The 20,177-nt window shown below is 40.2% G+C and overlaps 1 protein-coding gene across 1 annotated transcript; it reads left to right on the top strand.

Annotated features, from left to right (window-relative positions):
- The first annotated feature begins 386 nt into the window (after positions 1–386).
- On the top strand, positions 387–989 carry LOC109207905 (21 kDa protein-like). Its single transcript, XM_019370906.1, has one exon. The coding sequence runs from the start codon at positions 387–389 to the stop codon at positions 987–989; it is 603 nt and encodes a 200-aa protein (XP_019226451.1).
- Positions 990–20,177: the final 19,188 nt, after the last annotated feature.

Genomic DNA, 20,177 nt, shown 5'->3' with positions numbered 1-20,177 from the left:
AACAACCAAAAAAGTTCAGAAACATGAGGCTGTTATAGAGATGTTTGACTGTAGTATTAGGACAGAAAAAGCTTAAAATTTGCAAAGAGCTGTTATAACTAAGACTATTATAAAGATGTTTGACGATAGTATCATGACAGAAGAAGCTTGAAAATTGCAAAGAAATAAATTAAAATTAATGCCAAAGCTAAAGGGGTCACGTGAAGGCCTTTAATTCCTACCTCAAAAGAAGATGATATTTATTTTTGCTTTAAATACGGTCATTGACATGAATAAGTTATTATTACTAACAACTCTTTTCAACTCTATATAAAGCTTCCCTAGGATCCTAAACACTTGACTGAACTATTCAACAATTCACAAATTCCATCTCTAGAAAGAAAAATATGGCCAACTTTAGTCTTCACTGCTTATTAGTTTTCTTGTTTTTCCATTGTATTTTTGTCAATGTTACTCAGTCTGTCACGTCCCAAAATCCCGCTACCACAAACTTTATCAAAATCTCATGCAAAAATACTTTATACCCTACGGTATGTATCCAATCTCTCTCTGCCTACGCAAACACCATTCAACTAAACGAGCAACAACTCGCTCAAGCAGCATTATCCATTAGTTTAAAAAAGGCCATACTCGCTGCGGATTTTATTACCAAAATTACAAAAATAAGGGGATTAAAGCCAAGAGAATTTGGAGCTGCAAAAGATTGTTCATCCACCATGAATGATAGTGTTTATCAACTTAATCGATCGATACCCGAGCTTGGCCAAAGCGGACAATTATCAGCAGGACAAGAGTTTACTTGGCATGTTAGTAATGTACAAACATGGATTAGTGCTGCACTTACTGATGAAAATGCTTGTCTTGATATGTTTAATAATCCTTCTATGGATGCAAAAATCAAGGCTTTGGTTAGGTCTAGAGTCTTTGCTGCTGCACAAGTTACTAGTAATGCACTTGCTTTGGTTTATCACTTTGCAGAGAGACACTAAGTTGATGATTCGCAGACTCTCCAAAAATATTATCGTGCCCGTGTTGAATCTTCAACAAATGCAAGTGGATCCAGCACGCATCAATCGACATTTTTGAAGAGCCCGAACAACATATCCAGAGTACAAGCTCAGCAGTTTGCTATATAGCTAGTTTTGTGATGTAAATGTTATAGTAATTATTAGTACTATATCTTTCTTTATACTGCTTTATATTTCATGTTGTAACAAAACTTTAGTTGAAATTAAACCATCATTGTCTTAATCTAAATCTATCATGTCAAATAATCAAAAAAATAAACTAGATGTTGAAGAGTAGGGCGGAGCTAGTAGCCCAGGTACATATTCGGCCGAACTCAGTCACTTTTGTTCTAACAGTGTAATTGTATTAAGAAATTTACTAAATATGAAAAAAAATATTAAGCTTAGAATTCTGCGAACTCTCCAAAAATATTGTCGCACTCGTGTCGAATCTTCAAAAGATACACTACTTTTGAAGGACTTAACACACACCTATCGACATTTTTGAAGAGCCTGAGTAACATATCCATAGTACAAGTTGTAGAAGTCCAAGCTTTGCAATTTGCTATATAACTAGTTTTGTGATGTAAATGTTATAATTATCAGTACTATATCTTTCTTTATACTGCTTTGCATTTCATGTTTGTAACAAAACTTTAGTTGAAATTACACCACCATCTTCTTAATTTAAATCTATCATGTCAAATAATCAAGAAAATTAAAATTTTGACTCCGCCTATATTGAAGAGTACATGAATTCTTAAGTATCGATAAAATTCTTTAGTCATGCGATTATTGATATTCAGAAGCAGATGAATAGTATTAATATATTAAATACTTTGTTAGTTTGAATTTAAGAATAATATTCCAGAACCGTCCAAGAGGTAATTAATTAGCTTCATAACATATTTCAAAACTCTAATTTTTTACTCATCAGATTGGTCAAAGCTTCACTTGAAAACCTGGCAATATTATGTTTTAAATTCTGCTGGTATTAATAGCGTTGTCTGATCATAGTTTAGTTTAATCATTTTCATTACCTACTCTAGAATTGACTCGCCTTTGACACTAGGCAAGTTGCATGATAAAGACAACTGAATGTCGTCCAGTAGAAGCAAATATAGGATTTCTAGAATATAGGTGTACCACTAAAAAAGATAATAAAAATAGTATTAACTGAGAATCAATCCCTGATTTCTTTAAGTAAATGACTCAATATTCAATCAAATGCAACATTTAACCTTTTTAGAACACGAGGGCAGGGGCGACCCTTCTATAAAGCAAGTAAAGTAACCGCTTTAGGTCCCATATTTGTGGGGGCCCCATTTTTTGTTACACCTAATAGTGTCACGACCCAAAATCCACTAGTCGTGATGCCACCTAACTCAACCCGCTAGGTAAGCCAACTAATAGCTATCCAATTTCCGAAATATTAACAAGACAATTAAACAAAGAATTATCTCAATCTTATACATTTCCCAAGGACTGGTAGTACAAATCATGAGCTTCTAAGAATAGAATTTACAAAGCCGATATGAAGCAAAACATCTTCTGTTTGAAAAGTACATAAATAGAGTTTGATAATTAATCTAAGACTACCAGAACAAGAGGCAGACACAACCGTAACGCAGGTACGTCTTCAAATCCGGCAACCATCGAGCACAACAACAACAGCAGCTAACATCTGCACCCAATGGGCAGAAGTGTAGTATCAGTACAACCGACCCCATGTACTGAGTAAGTAACAAACCTAACCTTAGGTTGAAAGTAGTGACGAGCTTGAACAAAGTTCAGGTCCAACACTAATAGTCAACAACAGTTCATAACAACATAAAGCAATTAAACAAAGAAGTGACTCAGAGATAAAATGCTCAGCTTTTTCATAGTTTTCCGAAAATAGTTCCACTTTTCAAGTATATCAGTGAAAAACCAACTCCTTTACCGAAAACGTCGAAAATACAAGTAAGTTTGAAAACTGTGAGTTTTTCCCAAAAAATTCCTTTCAACAGTAAATATGATGTTTCATTTTCTCTCCAGATAGGAAGTGCAAATACCTCTCTATGCCCATATGTCAATATATATGAGAAGTCATGAATGAGTGATACCGTATGACATGAGGAAAATGCATCTCTATGCTTGTATGTCATGTGCATGTCAAATGCAATGCGAGTCACTAATAAAACCATATGCATACTCTAAGAGTATCAATTCACTCAGTCCTCCCAGTCACTCAGTCCTCACAGCCACTCAGTCCTCACGGTCACTCAATCCTTCCAATCACTCGGCCCTCGGCCCTCGGCCCTCGCACTCAGTAGGTACATGCGCTCACTAGGTGTGTGTACAGACTCCGGAGGAGCTACTTCAGCCCAATCGTTATAACAAGTCAATCATGACATATATTAGTAAAACATGCTGCGGCATGCAACCCGATCCTATATACATATCCTCACCATCAGGCCCTCGACCTCAATCAGTCATCAATCTCTCCAGTATCTCGGGCTCTTAATGTCATGAAATATCAGCCCAAAAAATAGTAATAGAGACTGAGATGTGATATGCATATGAATGCGTATGACTGAGTATATAATGCAACGAAAGCAGATAGCTCAACAGCAGAAATGACCTCAGTGGTTCCCAATCGGATAAGCATGTAGCCTAGACATGGATTCTAGCATGGATCACAGCTCAATAGCTCAAGTACTTAGAAATTTCATGGTTACAGGTAAGATCAGGTAACTACACAGTACCACAGAAACAACAGAGTCATAATTCACACGGTGCACGCCCACACGCCCGTCACCTCAACACCGACCACATAGCATATAATTCGGGATTTTATACCCTCAACACTACGTTTAGAAGAGTTACTTACCTTGAGCAAGCCAATTCCAATACCGAGCAAGCCAAGCAATGTTCCAAAAATGCCATCCCGCGCATTCCGACCTTCGAACGGCTCGAAACTAACCAAAAACAACTCAAATACATCAAACAATGCTAAAGGAACCAATCCCAATTGAAAAAGGTCGAATCTTTAATCAAAAGCCCAAAATCGGCTGAAAATCCCAACCCAGGCCCGCGCCTCGAAACCGGACAAAACTCATAAAATATGATAACCCGTTCAATTACGAATCCAACCATACTAGTTTCACTCAAATTCGACTCCGAATCGACGTTCAAAACTCAAAAATTCACTTTATGAATTTTAGATTAAACCCTTAAATTTCACTTTGAAATCATCAATCAAACGCCAAAAACGAAGATGGATTCATGAAATATAACCAAAATCGAGTATAGAACACTCACCCCAATCTATATGGTGAAAATTGCCTCCAAAAATTATCCAAATCCGAGCTCCCCAACTCAAAATATGAACAAATCTTCGATATTAAGTACTTTTGCTCAGATGTTCTGCCTCCTTTTGCGTGCCAAACAATCCCAAACTTACTTTTGATACCTCCGATGGATTTCTTATAAAATTTCATTCAGATAGGCTTTTGAATCACTCCATTTGACCTTATAATGAAGGAGATATGTTGGTTTCAATATTTGAAAATAGTGCAGATTTTTAAATACGAAGTAATTGGTAAATTTCGTAATTAATTTGAAAAATCTGGTAATCCAATTCTTAGTAAAATGGCCACAAAATCCTCATACGATGTCCAAATTCGACGATTCTTTTTGCTACGGATCTGTAATTATGATACAGATCTAATACTTCAACCAAAACAAAAATTGGAGCTCATTTATTCAACGTGGTACCATTTATGCTTGAAGAAACGACGTCGAAACATAAGAAAAACGAGCGCAACACAACCCAATTCTATCCAAAACTCACCCGAGCCCCTCGGGACCCAGTACGAACATACCAACAAGTCTCATAACATAACACAGACTTACTCGAGGCCTCAAATCAAATATTACAACATCGAAACGATGAAACACGCCTCAAATCAAACTTAATGAACTTTTGAACTTTCAACTTCCAAAAACTTGTGCCAAAATATATCAAATCAACTCGGAGTGAACTCAAATTTTGCACACAAGTCCCAGTACATCATATGGAGCTACTCGTGCACCCAAACCACCGAGCGAAGTGCAAATGCTCAAAACGACCGTTCGGGTCGTTACATTCTCCCCCACTTAAACATACGTTCGCCCTCGAACGTGCCAAAAGTTGTTCCCAAGGCCATCAAACTGCCATATAACTTTATCACGCACATACTCGTGGGTGATCCCATGTCACCCTATTTAACTAGGCCCGACCACACCACACAACTGAATATGATTACTCCATCCTTAGTCCGTAAACCACAGTATCCAATTTCCAACATCCGAAATTACTACAAGACCCAAACTTCACATAAATACACTATATAAGTCTGAACAAGCTGTATCAAGACATAACCATGACCCACGACACAATCACATATATACCACACAACTCAAATACTCATAGCGATAACTTCCGACCGCAATAGCTGCTCGATAACCAACTCGACACCGGTAACGAACCTCATATCAATTAAAATCTTGTTCTGAACCTTTGTACACTGCCAATGATGAAAGAAACATGCAGAAACTCGTAACCACTTATGAGACCAACAAGTCATGGAACTCTACCTCCTTCGACAAGAACTATAGCCAATTTCTAAGCCGACTTCCGATATTATCCTTCCGACTATGATGTAATCAATTACGATAGCATCCATTCTAGGTCCAATGACCTCATCTTATCCAACACAATCATTCTAGTGACATGCCACATCAACACAATCTAAAGCCACAAACCGTGCAATCCGTGCACCAATAAGCAACAATCCAAATGTACTCAAATCATGAAAAAATGACTCAAACGAGAGAACTATCCCGCAAGCTTAACAAGTACTGGCACAACGAAATACTGAAAATCCATCACACTCCGTAGGACCATCACACGAATCTAACACAAAGTTTCATACCTCAACATAATTTCGCTGCAATGCGTGCCCCATCCAAACATTGATCCATGGCATATACCTCAAGCCACCTTGCTCAAAATCAATAACCACGCGCAATTCGACATCAAGTACTCAAAGTGCATTACCATAACCACGGAGAGGCAAATGACACGGTGCCATACAAACCCCGAAAGGACATAACCAATAGGCCATCGGTCATGCAATACTCAAATACTCATCTCGCTCAAATCCCGTTATAAGGCCCCAATAGAATCGCACCATGTGTGCTTATAACCCACAATTCACAACTCCTCGTAGCATAGAAGAGTAACTCGCAGATCATTTCAGAACACGAATAAGCTCAACAACAACGAAATGGTACATTCCTCAGCAATAGCAGTATGGATCCAACCAATCCAACTCGGTGCAGAATATACATCCTAATTGGGCATACCAATGGACCCCCAAATCAGCTCTAGTTACCCACAAATAGATAAATAACCCCATCGATGTTCCACAATGACTGAATCATAACACATACTATCATCAAGCTAGCTTCGGCCATGACTTCACAATCCATAACCATGATACAATCTGCTCCTAAGAACTCACAGTCTGCAAATCCATAGAACACACGAATCACCATATCTGATCCCATCTCCACCGCCTGAATGCCTAACATATCTCTCATACACGATCATCCCACGAGGAATACTTTTATAATTCTTCCGTGATACATAGCAAAATTTGAATATCAGTAGTCGATAAACTAGGAGAGTGCCGCAATACCAATAAAGTATCCATAAATCAAAACACATTGCCCCTTCTGAAATGTATACTCTCATCAAGCCATACTAGATAGTAATATTATTTACCTAGTCATTTGAAACTGTCCATGCTGCCTAAGGACTCATGACCTTCCCTTCAAAACTGAACTGTGAGACATGCAAATCCCAATCCTACATAACACACCGCATACACCATGCCATCATACGAAAAATATGAGAACTTCGTAGTCCACTCTGCGCCACAAGAAAATACATACTCAATTAGCCAAGGACCTTCCATTTGATCCCATCCAGGAGAAAATCACTATACATCACATGCTCCTCACGCTAGTAGGAAATATACATCTTTAACCGTGGTAGAAACCATCAAGAACTCTCTGAATCCCCTTTGCACAAAACCAAACCGTTAGGACTGAATCTCTCTAACTCAACCAAGTTACGCAGGTCACTAAAAACCCAAGAGCATTTCCACGAAACACCTGTAGAAATCCACCACATCTTAAGCACCCTAAGAATCGATCATATCCATTAATGTGCAAGTCCAACCTACTACCAACTTGTCCTAATTCTCCGAGTTCCTCCCAAATTGCCTTTAAATTGATACCTTTCCTTGCTAGAACACTACTAACCTTAACCAAAACTTGCCCCAAGAAATTTAGCATAGAACCACACCGCCCTAAGGCTCATATACCGGTGTATCCCTTCTTAAGCACCCCCAAAAGTACCATAACTGATACACCCACTCTGAAGAGATATAGACCAGGCTATCTCCGAGAAAATAGGGGTCCCGAACGGGAGAAGAATAAGGCAGGCTGTCTTTCTGTGAATTTAAAGTCATCTTACCTTCCTGATACTGAATGTAGAATCCATAATGACATAGAAATACTGCGAGCCTCGACACCATCCAATGAAAAATCCCCGACCCTAACCATATACAAATCCTGAAAATTCTCAATTGCTACATATATATCTTGAGCCCATTAGAACCCTCTCGAGAGCCTTCCATTCTGCTCAAATTTCAATTAAACCGACAAGACGGACCGAACGACCTGTGCCCCATTAGCACACCAACACCCATGGAAGTAACCCACACTCCTAAGCAACCGAGAAAATTCCTACTCCATGCACACTATGCTCTTCACAAATAACCACTCAATTATTTTATGATTCCCATATACTCATAGAGTGTAATACAACCTGTATGCGGAAATTCCTTTACTCGAGTGATCCTCGATCTCCACCTCTGCAAGTCATAACTGATTCACAAGTATACCTCGAACCGAAACCAATCCAACACATAACCGTGCAATCAAATCGTCGATAGCAGACTCCCCCACTTGGCTCAAAGCCATAGATCAAAACACACAATAACTCAAAATGCCCATATTTTATTACTGCCATAATACCGTAGTGAAATTTAACGGAATCCTTCATAAGCTCACATGCACAACCCACATAGTACCTATCTTGCATTCACCCTAGTAACAGCCAAGCCAACTCCCATCACCGATCCAAACTCAAATGGCAACACATATAATTCACTGGCAAAAAGGAACTCTCTACAAAACAACATAGGGATCACATAACCTCAGGACACCCCACAGGAGATAACCCACCTGCTTAGTCTCAATCTGACATCTCTTCTTACCCTTCCAGAGTCATAACTATTGCTCAATTACTAAATCTTCCTGATTCTGAACTCATATCATGACATTGAAAACTTACTTCACTCAGCAACCAAACAACATGAAAGATCCTTCAACACGCCCATAACTCGAGACTATACATCGAATAATGAAAGAAATCAAGCACCCAATAGCCCCTTCTACACCTCAAGCAAACCCTTCTCGTCACGTTTAAACTATATGAACACATCTCGCAGTCACATCATACTCATCACGTAGCCATCCAACCACAAACTCTACTAATAGGGACACTACCTGGCATATAAATCCAAAAGTACGTGCTCACACAATCAACACCTCTGTGCTCAAGTTACAGTTAAAACTCGGCCTCTAGTCCTCCAGACCGGCCCATCATCAGCATACTGAAATCACATCTTGCACCTCATCTCGGGAATCACAAGTCGTCCATGCACATCTAATATCGAGCGCTCATATGCGCATACGAATGCGTGGAAGGAATCCAAAGAGTTACGCTTCAAGCTGAATCAATGTTGCACGATAAGGAAAGAAAGATGGGAAGTATATCCTAAATGTCTTGTAGCCTCTCGAAGATAGGTATGAACGTCATCATATCGATCCGCAAGACTCTACTAGACACTTGCTCATGACTTGTAGAACCTATGAACCTAGAGCTCTAATACCAATCTGTCACGACCAAAAATCCACTTGTCGTGGTGGCGCCTAACCCAACTCGCTAGGTAAGCTAACTAATAACTATCCACTTTCCAAAATATTAATAAGACAATTAAACAAAGGACTTATCTGAATCTTATACATTTCTCAAGGACTCGTAGTATAAATCATGAGCTTCAAAGAATAGAATATACAAAGCCGATATAAAGTAAATACATCTTCTATTTAAAAAGTACATAAACAGAGTTTGATAAATCTAAGACTACCATGAACAAGAGGCAGCCACAATCGGAACGCAGGTAGTCTCAAATCAACAACCATCGACAGCAAGTGCGAATACCTCTCTATGCCCATATGTCAATATATGTGAGAAGTCATGAATGACGTGATACCGTACGAATGAGAAAAATGCATCTCTATGCCTGTATGTTATGTGCATGTCAAAAGCGATGTGATTCACTAATAAAACCATATGCATACTCTCAGAGTATCAATTCACTTAGTCCTCCCAGTCACTCAGTCCTCACAGCCACTCAGTCCTCACAGTCACTCAATCCTCCCAATTACTCGGTACTCACACTCAATGGTACCTGCGCTTATTTGGTGTGTGTACAGACTCCGGAGGGGCTCCATCAGCCCAAGCGCTATAACAAGCCAATCAAGACATAAATCAGTAAAACATGCTGCGGCGTGCAGCCCGATCCCATATACATATCCTCACCATCAATATCTCCAATATCTCGAGCTCTCAATGTCACAAAATATTAGCCCAAAAATAATAATGTGTTGTATCAATAAAGAGTAATAGATACTGAGATGTGATACGCATATGAATGCGTATTACTGAGTATATAATGCGATGAAAGCAGATAGCTAAACAGCATAAATGACCTCTGTGGGTCCCAATAGGATAAACATGTATCCTAGACATGGATTCTAGCATGGATCACAACTCAATAGCTCAAGTACTTAGAAATTTTATGGTTACAGGTAAGATCAGGTAACTACACAGTACCACAGAAACAACAGAGTCACAATTCACACGGTGCACCCCGACACACCCGTCACCTAGCATATACGTCACCTCAACACCGATCACATATCAAATAATTCGTGGTTTCATACCCAACACTAAGTTTAGAAGAGTTACTTACCTCGATCAAGCCAATTCCAATACCGAGCAAGGCAAGCGATGCTCCAAAAATGCCATCCCGCGCGTTCCGACCTTTGAATGGCTCGAAACTAACCAAAAACAACTCAAATACATCAAACAATGCTAAAGGAACCAATCCCAATCGAAAAAGGTCGAATCTGTAATCAAAAGCCCAAAATCGACTAAAAAGCCCAACCCAAGCTCGCGCTTCAAAACCCAACAAAACTCACCAAATACGATAACCCATTCAATTACGAGTCCAACCATACTAGTTTCACTCAAATCCAACTCCGAATCGATGTTCAAAACTCAAAAATTCACTTTATGAAATTTTAGACAAAACCCCAAATTTCACTTTGGAATCAATCAATCAAATGCCAAAAACGAAGATGGATTCATGAAATATATCCAAGATCGAGTATAGAACATTTACCCCAATTCATATGGTGAAGATCTCCTCCAAAAATTGTCAAAATCTGAACTCCCCAACTCAAAATATGATCAAATGAACAAATCTTCGATATTAAGTACTTTTGCCCAGCTGTTCTGCCTCGTTTTGCATGCCAAAAGATTCCCAAAACTTTCTTTTGATGCCTCTAATGGATTCCTTATGAAATTTCAGTCAAGATAGCCTTTTGAATCACTCCATTTGACCTTATAATGAAGGAGATATGTTGGTTTCAATATTTGAAAATAGTGCAGGTTTTTAACTACGAAGTCAGTAGCAATTTCGTAATTAATCTGAAAAATCTGGCAACCCAATTCTTAGTAAAATGGCCACAAAATCCTCATACGATGTCCAAATTCGACGATTCTTTTTGCTACGGATCTGTAATTATGATACAGATCTAATACTCCAACCAAAACAGAAATTGGAGCTCATTTATTCAACGTGGTACCATTTATGCTTGAAGAAACGACGTCGAAACATAAGAAAAATGAGCGCAACACAACCCAATTCTATCCAAAACTCACCCGAGCCCCTCGGGACCCAGTACGAACATACCAACAAGTCCCATAGCATAACACAGACTTACTCGAGGCCTCAAATCATGCATAACAACATCGAAATGATGAAACACGCCTCAAATCAAACATAATGAACTTTCGAACTTTCGACTTCCAAAAACTCGCGTCAAAACATATCAAATCAACGCGGAATGAACTCAAGTTTTGCACTCATGTCCTAATATATCATACGGAGCTACTCGTGCTCCCAAACTACCGAGCGAAGTGTAAATGCTTAAAGCGACCTTCCAGATCTTTACAAATAGATTATGTATAAGTTTAAAAAATAGTTATGTAAAGTGAAAAAGTTTTATTTCTTTCTAACAAATATAGAGAAGAAGGATTTGCAACTACTATTATTTCTACCAAGGAAATTACACTTGAAATGGATATCGAACCCTAATTTCATAAGAAACATGTGATATATATGAAGTAACAATTTGATGCGAATGTTGATAATGAAATCTCAAAATCTTTCGAAGAGTCCTTTAGAGTTGATTACTTTTGTTGTAACTACCTGACCGGTCATTTCGAGAGTTGTAGCCCCGTTCCCCTATTTTCTGCTTCATTTGTGTTTTGCAGCTGTACTTTGACTTATCGAGTTAGTTGGTTCGGGTTCGGAGTGGTTTTGGAGTGAATTGAGACGCTTAGTCTTCTATGAGAAGGTTTAAGTTGGAAAGGTTGACCGGATGTTGTCTTATGTGTAAATGATTTCGGATTTGAATTTTGAGGGTGCTGTTAGCTCTGTTAGATGATTTCGAACTTAGGAGCGCGTTCGGGTTGTATTTTGGAGGTCCGTAGTAGTATTAGGCTTGAATTGGAGAAAGTAGAATTGTGACGATTTTGGTCGGCAGTGAAAATTTTGATATCGGGGTCGAATTGGATTTCCGAAAGTTGGAGTAGATTTGTGGTGTCATTTTTGACTTGTGTGTGAAATTTGAGGTCAATTGGTCGAGACTTAGTAGGTTCCGACACTCTAGTTTTGGTCGGATGCTCTAGGAGTGCGGACCGCACAAAAATGGTGCGGATCGCAGAGGTGAAGTGCGGCCGCAACAGAATGGTGCGGACCGCAGAAGGGGAGTGCGGCCACAGTTAAGATTTTGCGGACCGCAGTGGAGGAAGGCCTAATGAGTGCGACCGTAGCAAAATTATGCTGACCGCACAGTGGAGGTTCAGAGAGCACTATATAAGCGAGGCTTAGGGTTTTATTTCACATCTTGGACTTTGAGAGCTCGTTTTATGGCGATTTTCGAGACTTTTTCAAGAAAATCATCAGAGTAAGTGATTCTAACTCGGATTTGGCTAATGTACATGAATATATCGTTGATTTCATCATTCGATTAGTGCTTTGAGATGGAAATTTGGGGAAATTGTGGAGATTTCATAAAATGAATTTTTGGGATTTGAAAGCCAATTCGAAGTCGGATTTGAGTGAAATTAGTATGGTTAGTCTTATAATCGAATGGGTTGTCGGATTTTGTGACTTTGGTTGGATCTCGAGACGTGGGCCCGGGGCCCGACTTTTGAGTTGACTTTTTGACTTTTGGCCTAAAGCTTAGTATTTTCTTATGGAATTGATTCCTTTAGCTCGTGTTGATTGTATCGAATTGTTTGTGGCTAGATTCGAGGCGTTCAGAGGCAGATTTGAGAGGCAAAGGCATTGCGGAGTAGGAGTTGCGGGATTTGAGGTAAGTAACTCTTTCAAACTTGGTTCTGAGGGTCCGAAACCCCGAGCTATGTGTTATGTGGTTAGTAATGAGGTGACACACATGCCAAGTGACGAGTGTGTGGGCGTGTACCGTGAGAATTGTGACCTGGTTCATTCCATGGCACCGACTAGTGACTCTATCTTGTTGATATCCATGTTTTCTTCATGTGATGAGGCAAATGAACTGTAAATCATGCTAGTTATCATGTTAGGGCTTTACGTCGATACTGTTGAGACCCTTAGTGGTCGTTTCTTTCTGTCATCTCACTGATTTTATTGATATTCTGTACTCAGTCATACTTATGCACTTCATATCATATCTCAGTCTCAGTTGTTATTTATTTGTACATCATATCATTGTTCCGGGCTAGTTTCATGACATTGTGAGCCCGTAGGTGAGACTGGAGAGTGATGACTGAGTGAGGCCGAGAGCCTGATTATGAATGCCAGTTATAGGGTCGGGCCGCACGCTGCAGCAGTTATATTGATTTGAGATAGTGCTTGGGCCGAAGGAGCTCCTCCGGAGTCTGCACACCCCCAGTGGGCGCGATTGATTATATTCAGGGATGGATCTTCCCTTGGTATGGAGATAGATCTTCTCCATGAGGCTGGATTGGCCTATTTTCCTCGGTACTAGAGACTGATAGTCAGTGATGTATATATTTCGGGATGGATCTTCCCTGGGTCGTGTGAGCCATATACAGTACTGAGTGGTTGTGGGGTTATTATTATTATCTGGAGATCGATCTTCTCCATAGGGCAGGATTGGCCTTCCTCAGTACTGAGTAACTGCTGCCAGAGATGTATATATTCCGGGATGGATCTTCCCTGGGCCGTGTAAGCCATATACAATACTGAATGGACGAGCATTTGGGAATGTAAGCACATGAGGCACTCAACATGGTGAATCACATACAACATGTGCATTGGCATGTAGATGTAGCAGAGTTATATTCTTTATCATGTATGTTTCTGCTTTATCTTACTGTTTTTCAGTTGCCTATTAAATTGAAAACATGCCTACGTTTCTGCACATTTATTTCTATTATATCTGTTGTGGTTGAGTTCATAACTACCTTTGAGTCCATAGTTTGGACTCGTTACTTACTGAGTTGGTGTACTCACGTTACCTCATGCACCTTGTGTGCAGATTCAGGCACTTTTGGTCTCGGTGGCAGTCGATGATCGAGGCTTCAGGCTTAGGAGACTATTGAGGTACCTGCACATTGTTCTCAGGCCTTGACCCTCCTTCCCTATTTCTAGATGTATTTCAGTTTGTTTTCTGTAAATATTGTAATAGACTATGTTCTTCTCTAGCCGCTCATGCACTCAGTGACACCCTGGTTTTGGGCTGGTTGTATCGTATTATCGAATTGTCTTATGTTTTAAACAGTTTTCTTTAAATGTTAAAAGCTTCCTTAAATATTTTTCAACCTTAGTGTTGTTGTGTTGGATTTTGATGAGTTGAGGCTGGTCTAGTTCCACGATAGGCGCCATCATGATGGATCGGGTTTTGGGTCGTGACAAGTTGGTATCAGAGCCTAGGTTACATAGGTCTCACGAGTCATGAGCGAGTTTAGTAGAGTCTTGCGGATCGGTACGGATATGTCTGTACTTATCTTCGAGAGGTTGCAGAACCTTTAGGAAACTTTCGAATTCGTGAACTCTTGTCGCGCGAATCTGTTGATTCTGGTAACTAAACTTCGATTATTCTATTCTCTCACAGATGGTGAGGAGACTTACTACCGGACAGGACGGACAGCCCCAGTGCCACCAGTCAGGGCCGCGAGAGGCCGAGGCGCAGCTGAGGCCGTGGTAGAGGTAGAGGTGTGGTCGGGTCCAAGCCTACACTACTATTGAGTAGAGAGGGTGGTCGATGCAGTTTTAACCCAACTAGGTCGGGATCGAATCCACGGGGAGTTAATAATTGGAATTAGGTTTATATCTAAGCTAAATACGGGCTTTGAGTCTAATTACTCTTCCACAAATTTTGGGTTTGATTTCTACTTCTAACTTTTACTCTAAAGATTGCAATAATTGAAACTAAGGACAATATTTTTGTTCTTGGTTCTCAGATGTTTAAAGAGACTAGGGTCGTGACTTCTACCTAGGTGGATATCTAACGGATAGTAAAATCTAGGGCAATCTCGTGATTAGTTGGAATCTAATATAGCTATCACACCTGGTACTCACTTCATACCTCTCGGTAGTTTGAGTGATTTTGCCCAATTTGGCTTTCTCAAGTCCAAATGGGTATTTATGCAATTCAAGTGATATTAGCTCAAGTCGGGTATTACTATCTCTAGGCTTAACCCTTTAATTAGGGCTATCAGTTTCTTGAGTTCACCCCAATTCCTTGTTAGCCTAGTTTTCCTAAACTTAGTCCCTCTATCTCAAGTAGAGACTAAGTCATAAAGGCATGAATCAATGTTTGCAACCATTAATTCTATAGTTCTAGCAAGAACTAGGCTAAATATCACTAACCCATTCACATTCAAGCCCTAAAATCAAATACCCATGCTAGGGTTGGGTCATAACCCTAGCTATGGGTTTAGCTACTCATAGAAATAATAGAAATTAAATATAAAATGAAGATAAAATTCATAATACTAGATTAAAGGATGAAAATCTAATGTTAAAAGATGAATATAGTACAAAATTTCCAAAAGAAGTAAACTCAGCCGTCTCAGGTGCTCCTCTAATACATAACATAACCTAAAAATGACAAAAAGTTCTGTTGATACTAAGCTGAAATTTCTAGACAAAGATACCCCTGCGGAGGTTGTGCGGCCGCGTAATTCTGAGCGCGGTCCGTATTCTTACTTTCGCGGCCGCTTAATTCTGATCGCGGTCCGCATTCTTCAAATCTGGATCTGGGGTGAGCTGAGTTCCGCTGACCGCATAATTTCAATAGCGGTCGCATAATTCTAATGCGGACCGTGCTAGTCATTTAGCTTGAAAATGTAACTCTCTGAACCTCCCTTTCGCGGACAACGTAATTCTGATCACGGCTACATTGTGGCTTTCGCGGTCACACAATATTTGTGCGGTCCGCATTTCAGATATCTTGGCCCAGTCTTGGTTTTTGTTTAAGTTTTGACTCCTTTATGAGTTGATTATGACCCCTTTGGCCCATTTTGAAAAATTCCTGCAAGCAACCATATTACATTAGTTTCCGGGAATACCTTCACGCATTTTTGGCCCAAAACACAAGTAAAAGAGAGAAAATAATAGGTTAATATCTCTACTTATCAACTCCCCCAAACTTAAGCTTTTGCTTGTCCTCAAGCAAATAAGGTAATTCCTACCTCCACTAAAACGGATGATATTTCAGCTGCCCTAAGGTGAATCAATCATGCATCAATTGGGACTAACAATTACCCTCAACACAAATGAATTATCAACAACATAATGTTTTGACCTTTTGAGTACCATAGTTCTAATGCAGAAATAGAGCATCAAGAGTAGACTTAATCCATCAAGGAAGCTCGCTCTATCACATAGGTCATTGTGGAACCCAAACTCCTTCTCCGCTACTCTCCATAAGCAAATCTCACTTTAGAATTGTAACACTCAAAAACAAGGATTGTGAAGAAGTACGCTCATCTCTCTCAAAAGAATGACACAAGTCTGACTTTAAGCACCATAAGCTTGCCCCTTATGTAAAACACCACTAATGTAAGCTCACTCAACTCGAAATCATATAGGGCTTTTGCGGGAATATAGTGAAGGCTTTTGGATCAAGGTAGGACTTATCGGCATATGATGGTTTCATATTTCCTTAAGCACTCCATTTTTTTCATTTCGGCTCATACTTTCTTGACTCTTTGAGTCATTTTGTTCTTCCTTATAGGAACTAGAGAGACACATTGTCACTCTTTCTTGATCATGACAATCATTTTTCTCCTTTTCTAATCATTTCATGCCTTTCATCATTGCTTTCTTTAAATCCCTTCAATTTTCACTTTCTTTTTGACATATTTCTTTTTGGCCTTTCTTTCTTTTCTTTGCCTTCCCTTTTCTACATTTCTTTTTGTTCTTTGTACCTTTTATCACTTTCACATTCCTCGTCTCTCCCCCAACCTTATACTTTTGCCACTTGTTTATCAAGAATGCAAGGAAAGATCGGGTGCCAAGAGAGGGTCATTATAGAACGGATAAAGGCTTGTAATGTGGTTCTTGAAAGAAAAAGGGCTTCGGCTCAAAGGGGTTGACTGGGGGTATCATATTGGTAGGCTACGGAAGCTTTCAAGTTTCAAATTGGATCAAGGAGAGCCTACAATCATTTCTCAAGTCGAGCTACACTTAGAATTTTGCCTAGACAAACATTCAGGGCGAGTTCTAGACTTATTGGCACGGAACTTGGACTTGCAATTCAATACCTCACCTCTCAAGTTGTTGGATTGTTAAAGAGACAGAGTCGAGGGCCCACAACAACCCTAGCTAATATTGAACACCACAAATGGCTCAAAGAAACCACTCGATGAATGTTTTAGTCAACACAAGAGTCTAAAGGTCACAACTAGAGCTATAATTTGCCAATCACTTGTTTCTAACCATAAAGTCGAAGGTAAATGTGTTAGTACCAAGTGAAGTCTTCTTGAGACACTTTTATTCATTACTACTATTTACACCAAAACATAAATAAAACAGATTCAATTCCTTAAGAAGGTTGTCACGACATCCATCATTGGGAAGAGCCACCCGGTTCACACAATATCCACCTTTGGAAAGAACCGTGTCATTAAGAAAACCAAAGGCTTATTGTTCACATAAAACGTAAAAAGGAAGCTAATCAACTTAAAAATAAGCTACTAAAAGAAATAAGAAGCTATACTACTAAGGGAAAATAACTAAAGAAGTTATGAAGTAAACTACGGAAATTAAACTGAATATATACAAACTTGAGGTAAAGCGAATATATAAATGGAAATGAATATATACATCAAATGGTAAAAATATGTACATACCAATAGTGAAAATAACGAATATATACATGCCAAAAGTGAAAATAAAGATAAATAAAGATAAAGAAAAATAGTGTAATGGTTATTACATACCAAATGTCATAAATCAAAAAGGACCACCCCCAAATGAAAGATAGCATTGTCCTCAATGCTATAACAAATAAGAACAGGGAAAAGGGGGTAAAGAGTACAGAAAAATCCCTATGTGGTATCTGTTTGCATCGGGTCCTCAACCTGAACCGGGTCCTCAACATCCTCTAACTGTATCTCCATATCCTCTGACTGGGGACTACGAGGTTGCTGAGTATCTGAATCAGCTCCTCAACAATGTGTGATGCTGCAGCTAGCTCCTCAGACTGGCCGGCTGCTGCCCCTGGTGCGTCGGGATCTATTGCATGTGTTGCTCGGACTGTCTCCTCCATGAGAGGGTCCATTGGCAAGTCTCCTGCGTGAGCAATCTTCTCAACCTCCTTATCCAACTTCCCGACCGAGTCCTTTTGAGTCTTTCACAGATTCTTCACCTGCTTCCCCAAATCCTTGATTTCTTTACCATGTGTATCAAGAGTCTCCCTGATCTTCTCCTGGTCATCCAGAATCTTCTTCTGGTTGTCCAGAATCTTCTTCAACGAGTCCTCCATTGATGGAGGTACCTGAAGTTCTGCTGGGACTGAAGACTGTGCTGCCACTGCATTGGATATGGAAGACAACTTTGTGGTAGCTGCCTGCATCCAGTTGTTGAGACTGGACAGTGTCTGGGAAACCCTCAATGCAATCTGAGGGTAGGTAGAAGATGAAGGCACTGACAGTGGCACTGAAGATGGAGGAGGCATGGCTACTGCTCCGGTAAAAGTATCGGTTGTTGTGGAGGGCTCGACAACTGATCCAATGGCCACTACCCATGGCTCTTCAGACTGGCCAGTGGAGGTAGTGGCTTTACCCTTGAATTTAGGGTTGTCCGCTCCCTGGAGGTGATACCATGAGAAAGGCTTTTTAGCCTTCACCTCCACATCAAAATGTCTCGGCTCCATGCCTTGATCTTTGAAATACTCAATCAGGAAGTTGGGGTAGGGATAATCTTTGTTCTTTCTGGACTGCGTTGGAGATGTTGTAGGACATCAAGTTCCCTACATTAATAGGATATCCTGCCATGATGGAAGCTACCAACACTTCTCGGGAAAGTGGAAGGACATTTTTATGCTGGCAAGGGTCAAGACAGTTGCACACGAATGATTGCCACCCTTTTTCTTCAATGTTAAGGGTGTTTCTGATGATTGGCACTCCTGCTGTGAGCCATACAGGTGTCTTCCCCAAAATAACAAGTAACTCAACTAGCCATGGGCGAACTGACTCACCCAAGGCTAGCTTTTCCAGGTATTGCACCGCCTCAACCTCCTCAAACCCTTCATATTTGTTCAGTGCTTTGCCACCAAACTAGATTTTCAAGTTTCGTACCTTTGTTACTTTTGTACCCTTTTTTATGTGGGCAACATTGGCATAAAACTCCTTGACTAGGTATTCATTGGCATCATGCGGACGGTCGGAGAACCATTTCCATCCTTTTCTCTCCGAGAATTGCTTTAGAACATTTGGATTGTGCTGGCTCAGGTCATTGGTTATGATCTGTCGCTCAAGAGTGAGCGACCTTTGGGTCCACCATTCCCGAAATTTTGCATAAGCTTTATCACTGACAAATCTATAAGACCATACCTCCGGGTTCCTTGATCTAGCCAGGCCTCCCATAACTGTATCACCCCCTCTCCCGTCATCCGGAACTTCGTCATCATCATTTAAATTGATTGCAGTTGGGGGGGCATGTGAGGTAGAGGGTTCAGAATCGTCACTACCCTTTTCCGAACCCTCAGACGAACCCTTAGAGGAGGAGGATTCATTAACCAAATGCAATATCCCCGGGAATTATGTGGGGATTTGTCGGGACTGGACTTTCGGTTGTGCTTTCCCGGAGTTTCCTTCAGAAGGTTCCCCGGAGGGGACATAGTCACTAGTCTCAGAAGTGTCTGGGGCTCTATTGGCGGTTGCTTTCTTACTGATTACCTTTTGAGCTGACAGAGGTATGTTGGGTTTGCTTCGACCCCGGCCTCGGGAGGGTTCTGCCCTCCCTTTGGAAGTATCACCTCGACCTCGGGAATGCACCATTGTCTGCAACACACAAATAGTGAAAGTCAGTTAGAAGTGGGGTTCGACATGTGTTAAAGCATTACAGATGGAATGAAAGACAGTGCTTCTAAGAACAGGGCAGCGCGGACTACACAAAAGTGAGTGCGGTCGCGAAC

The sequence above is a fragment of the Nicotiana attenuata genome, unplaced genomic scaffold (assembly GCF_001879085.1).
Source record: "Nicotiana attenuata strain UT unplaced genomic scaffold, NIATTr2, whole genome shotgun sequence".
Lineage (NCBI taxonomy): Eukaryota > Viridiplantae > Streptophyta > Magnoliopsida > Solanales > Solanaceae > Nicotiana > Nicotiana attenuata.
Note: the sequence above shows the minus strand (reverse complement) of the source record. Positions and strands in the feature narration are given on the sequence as shown.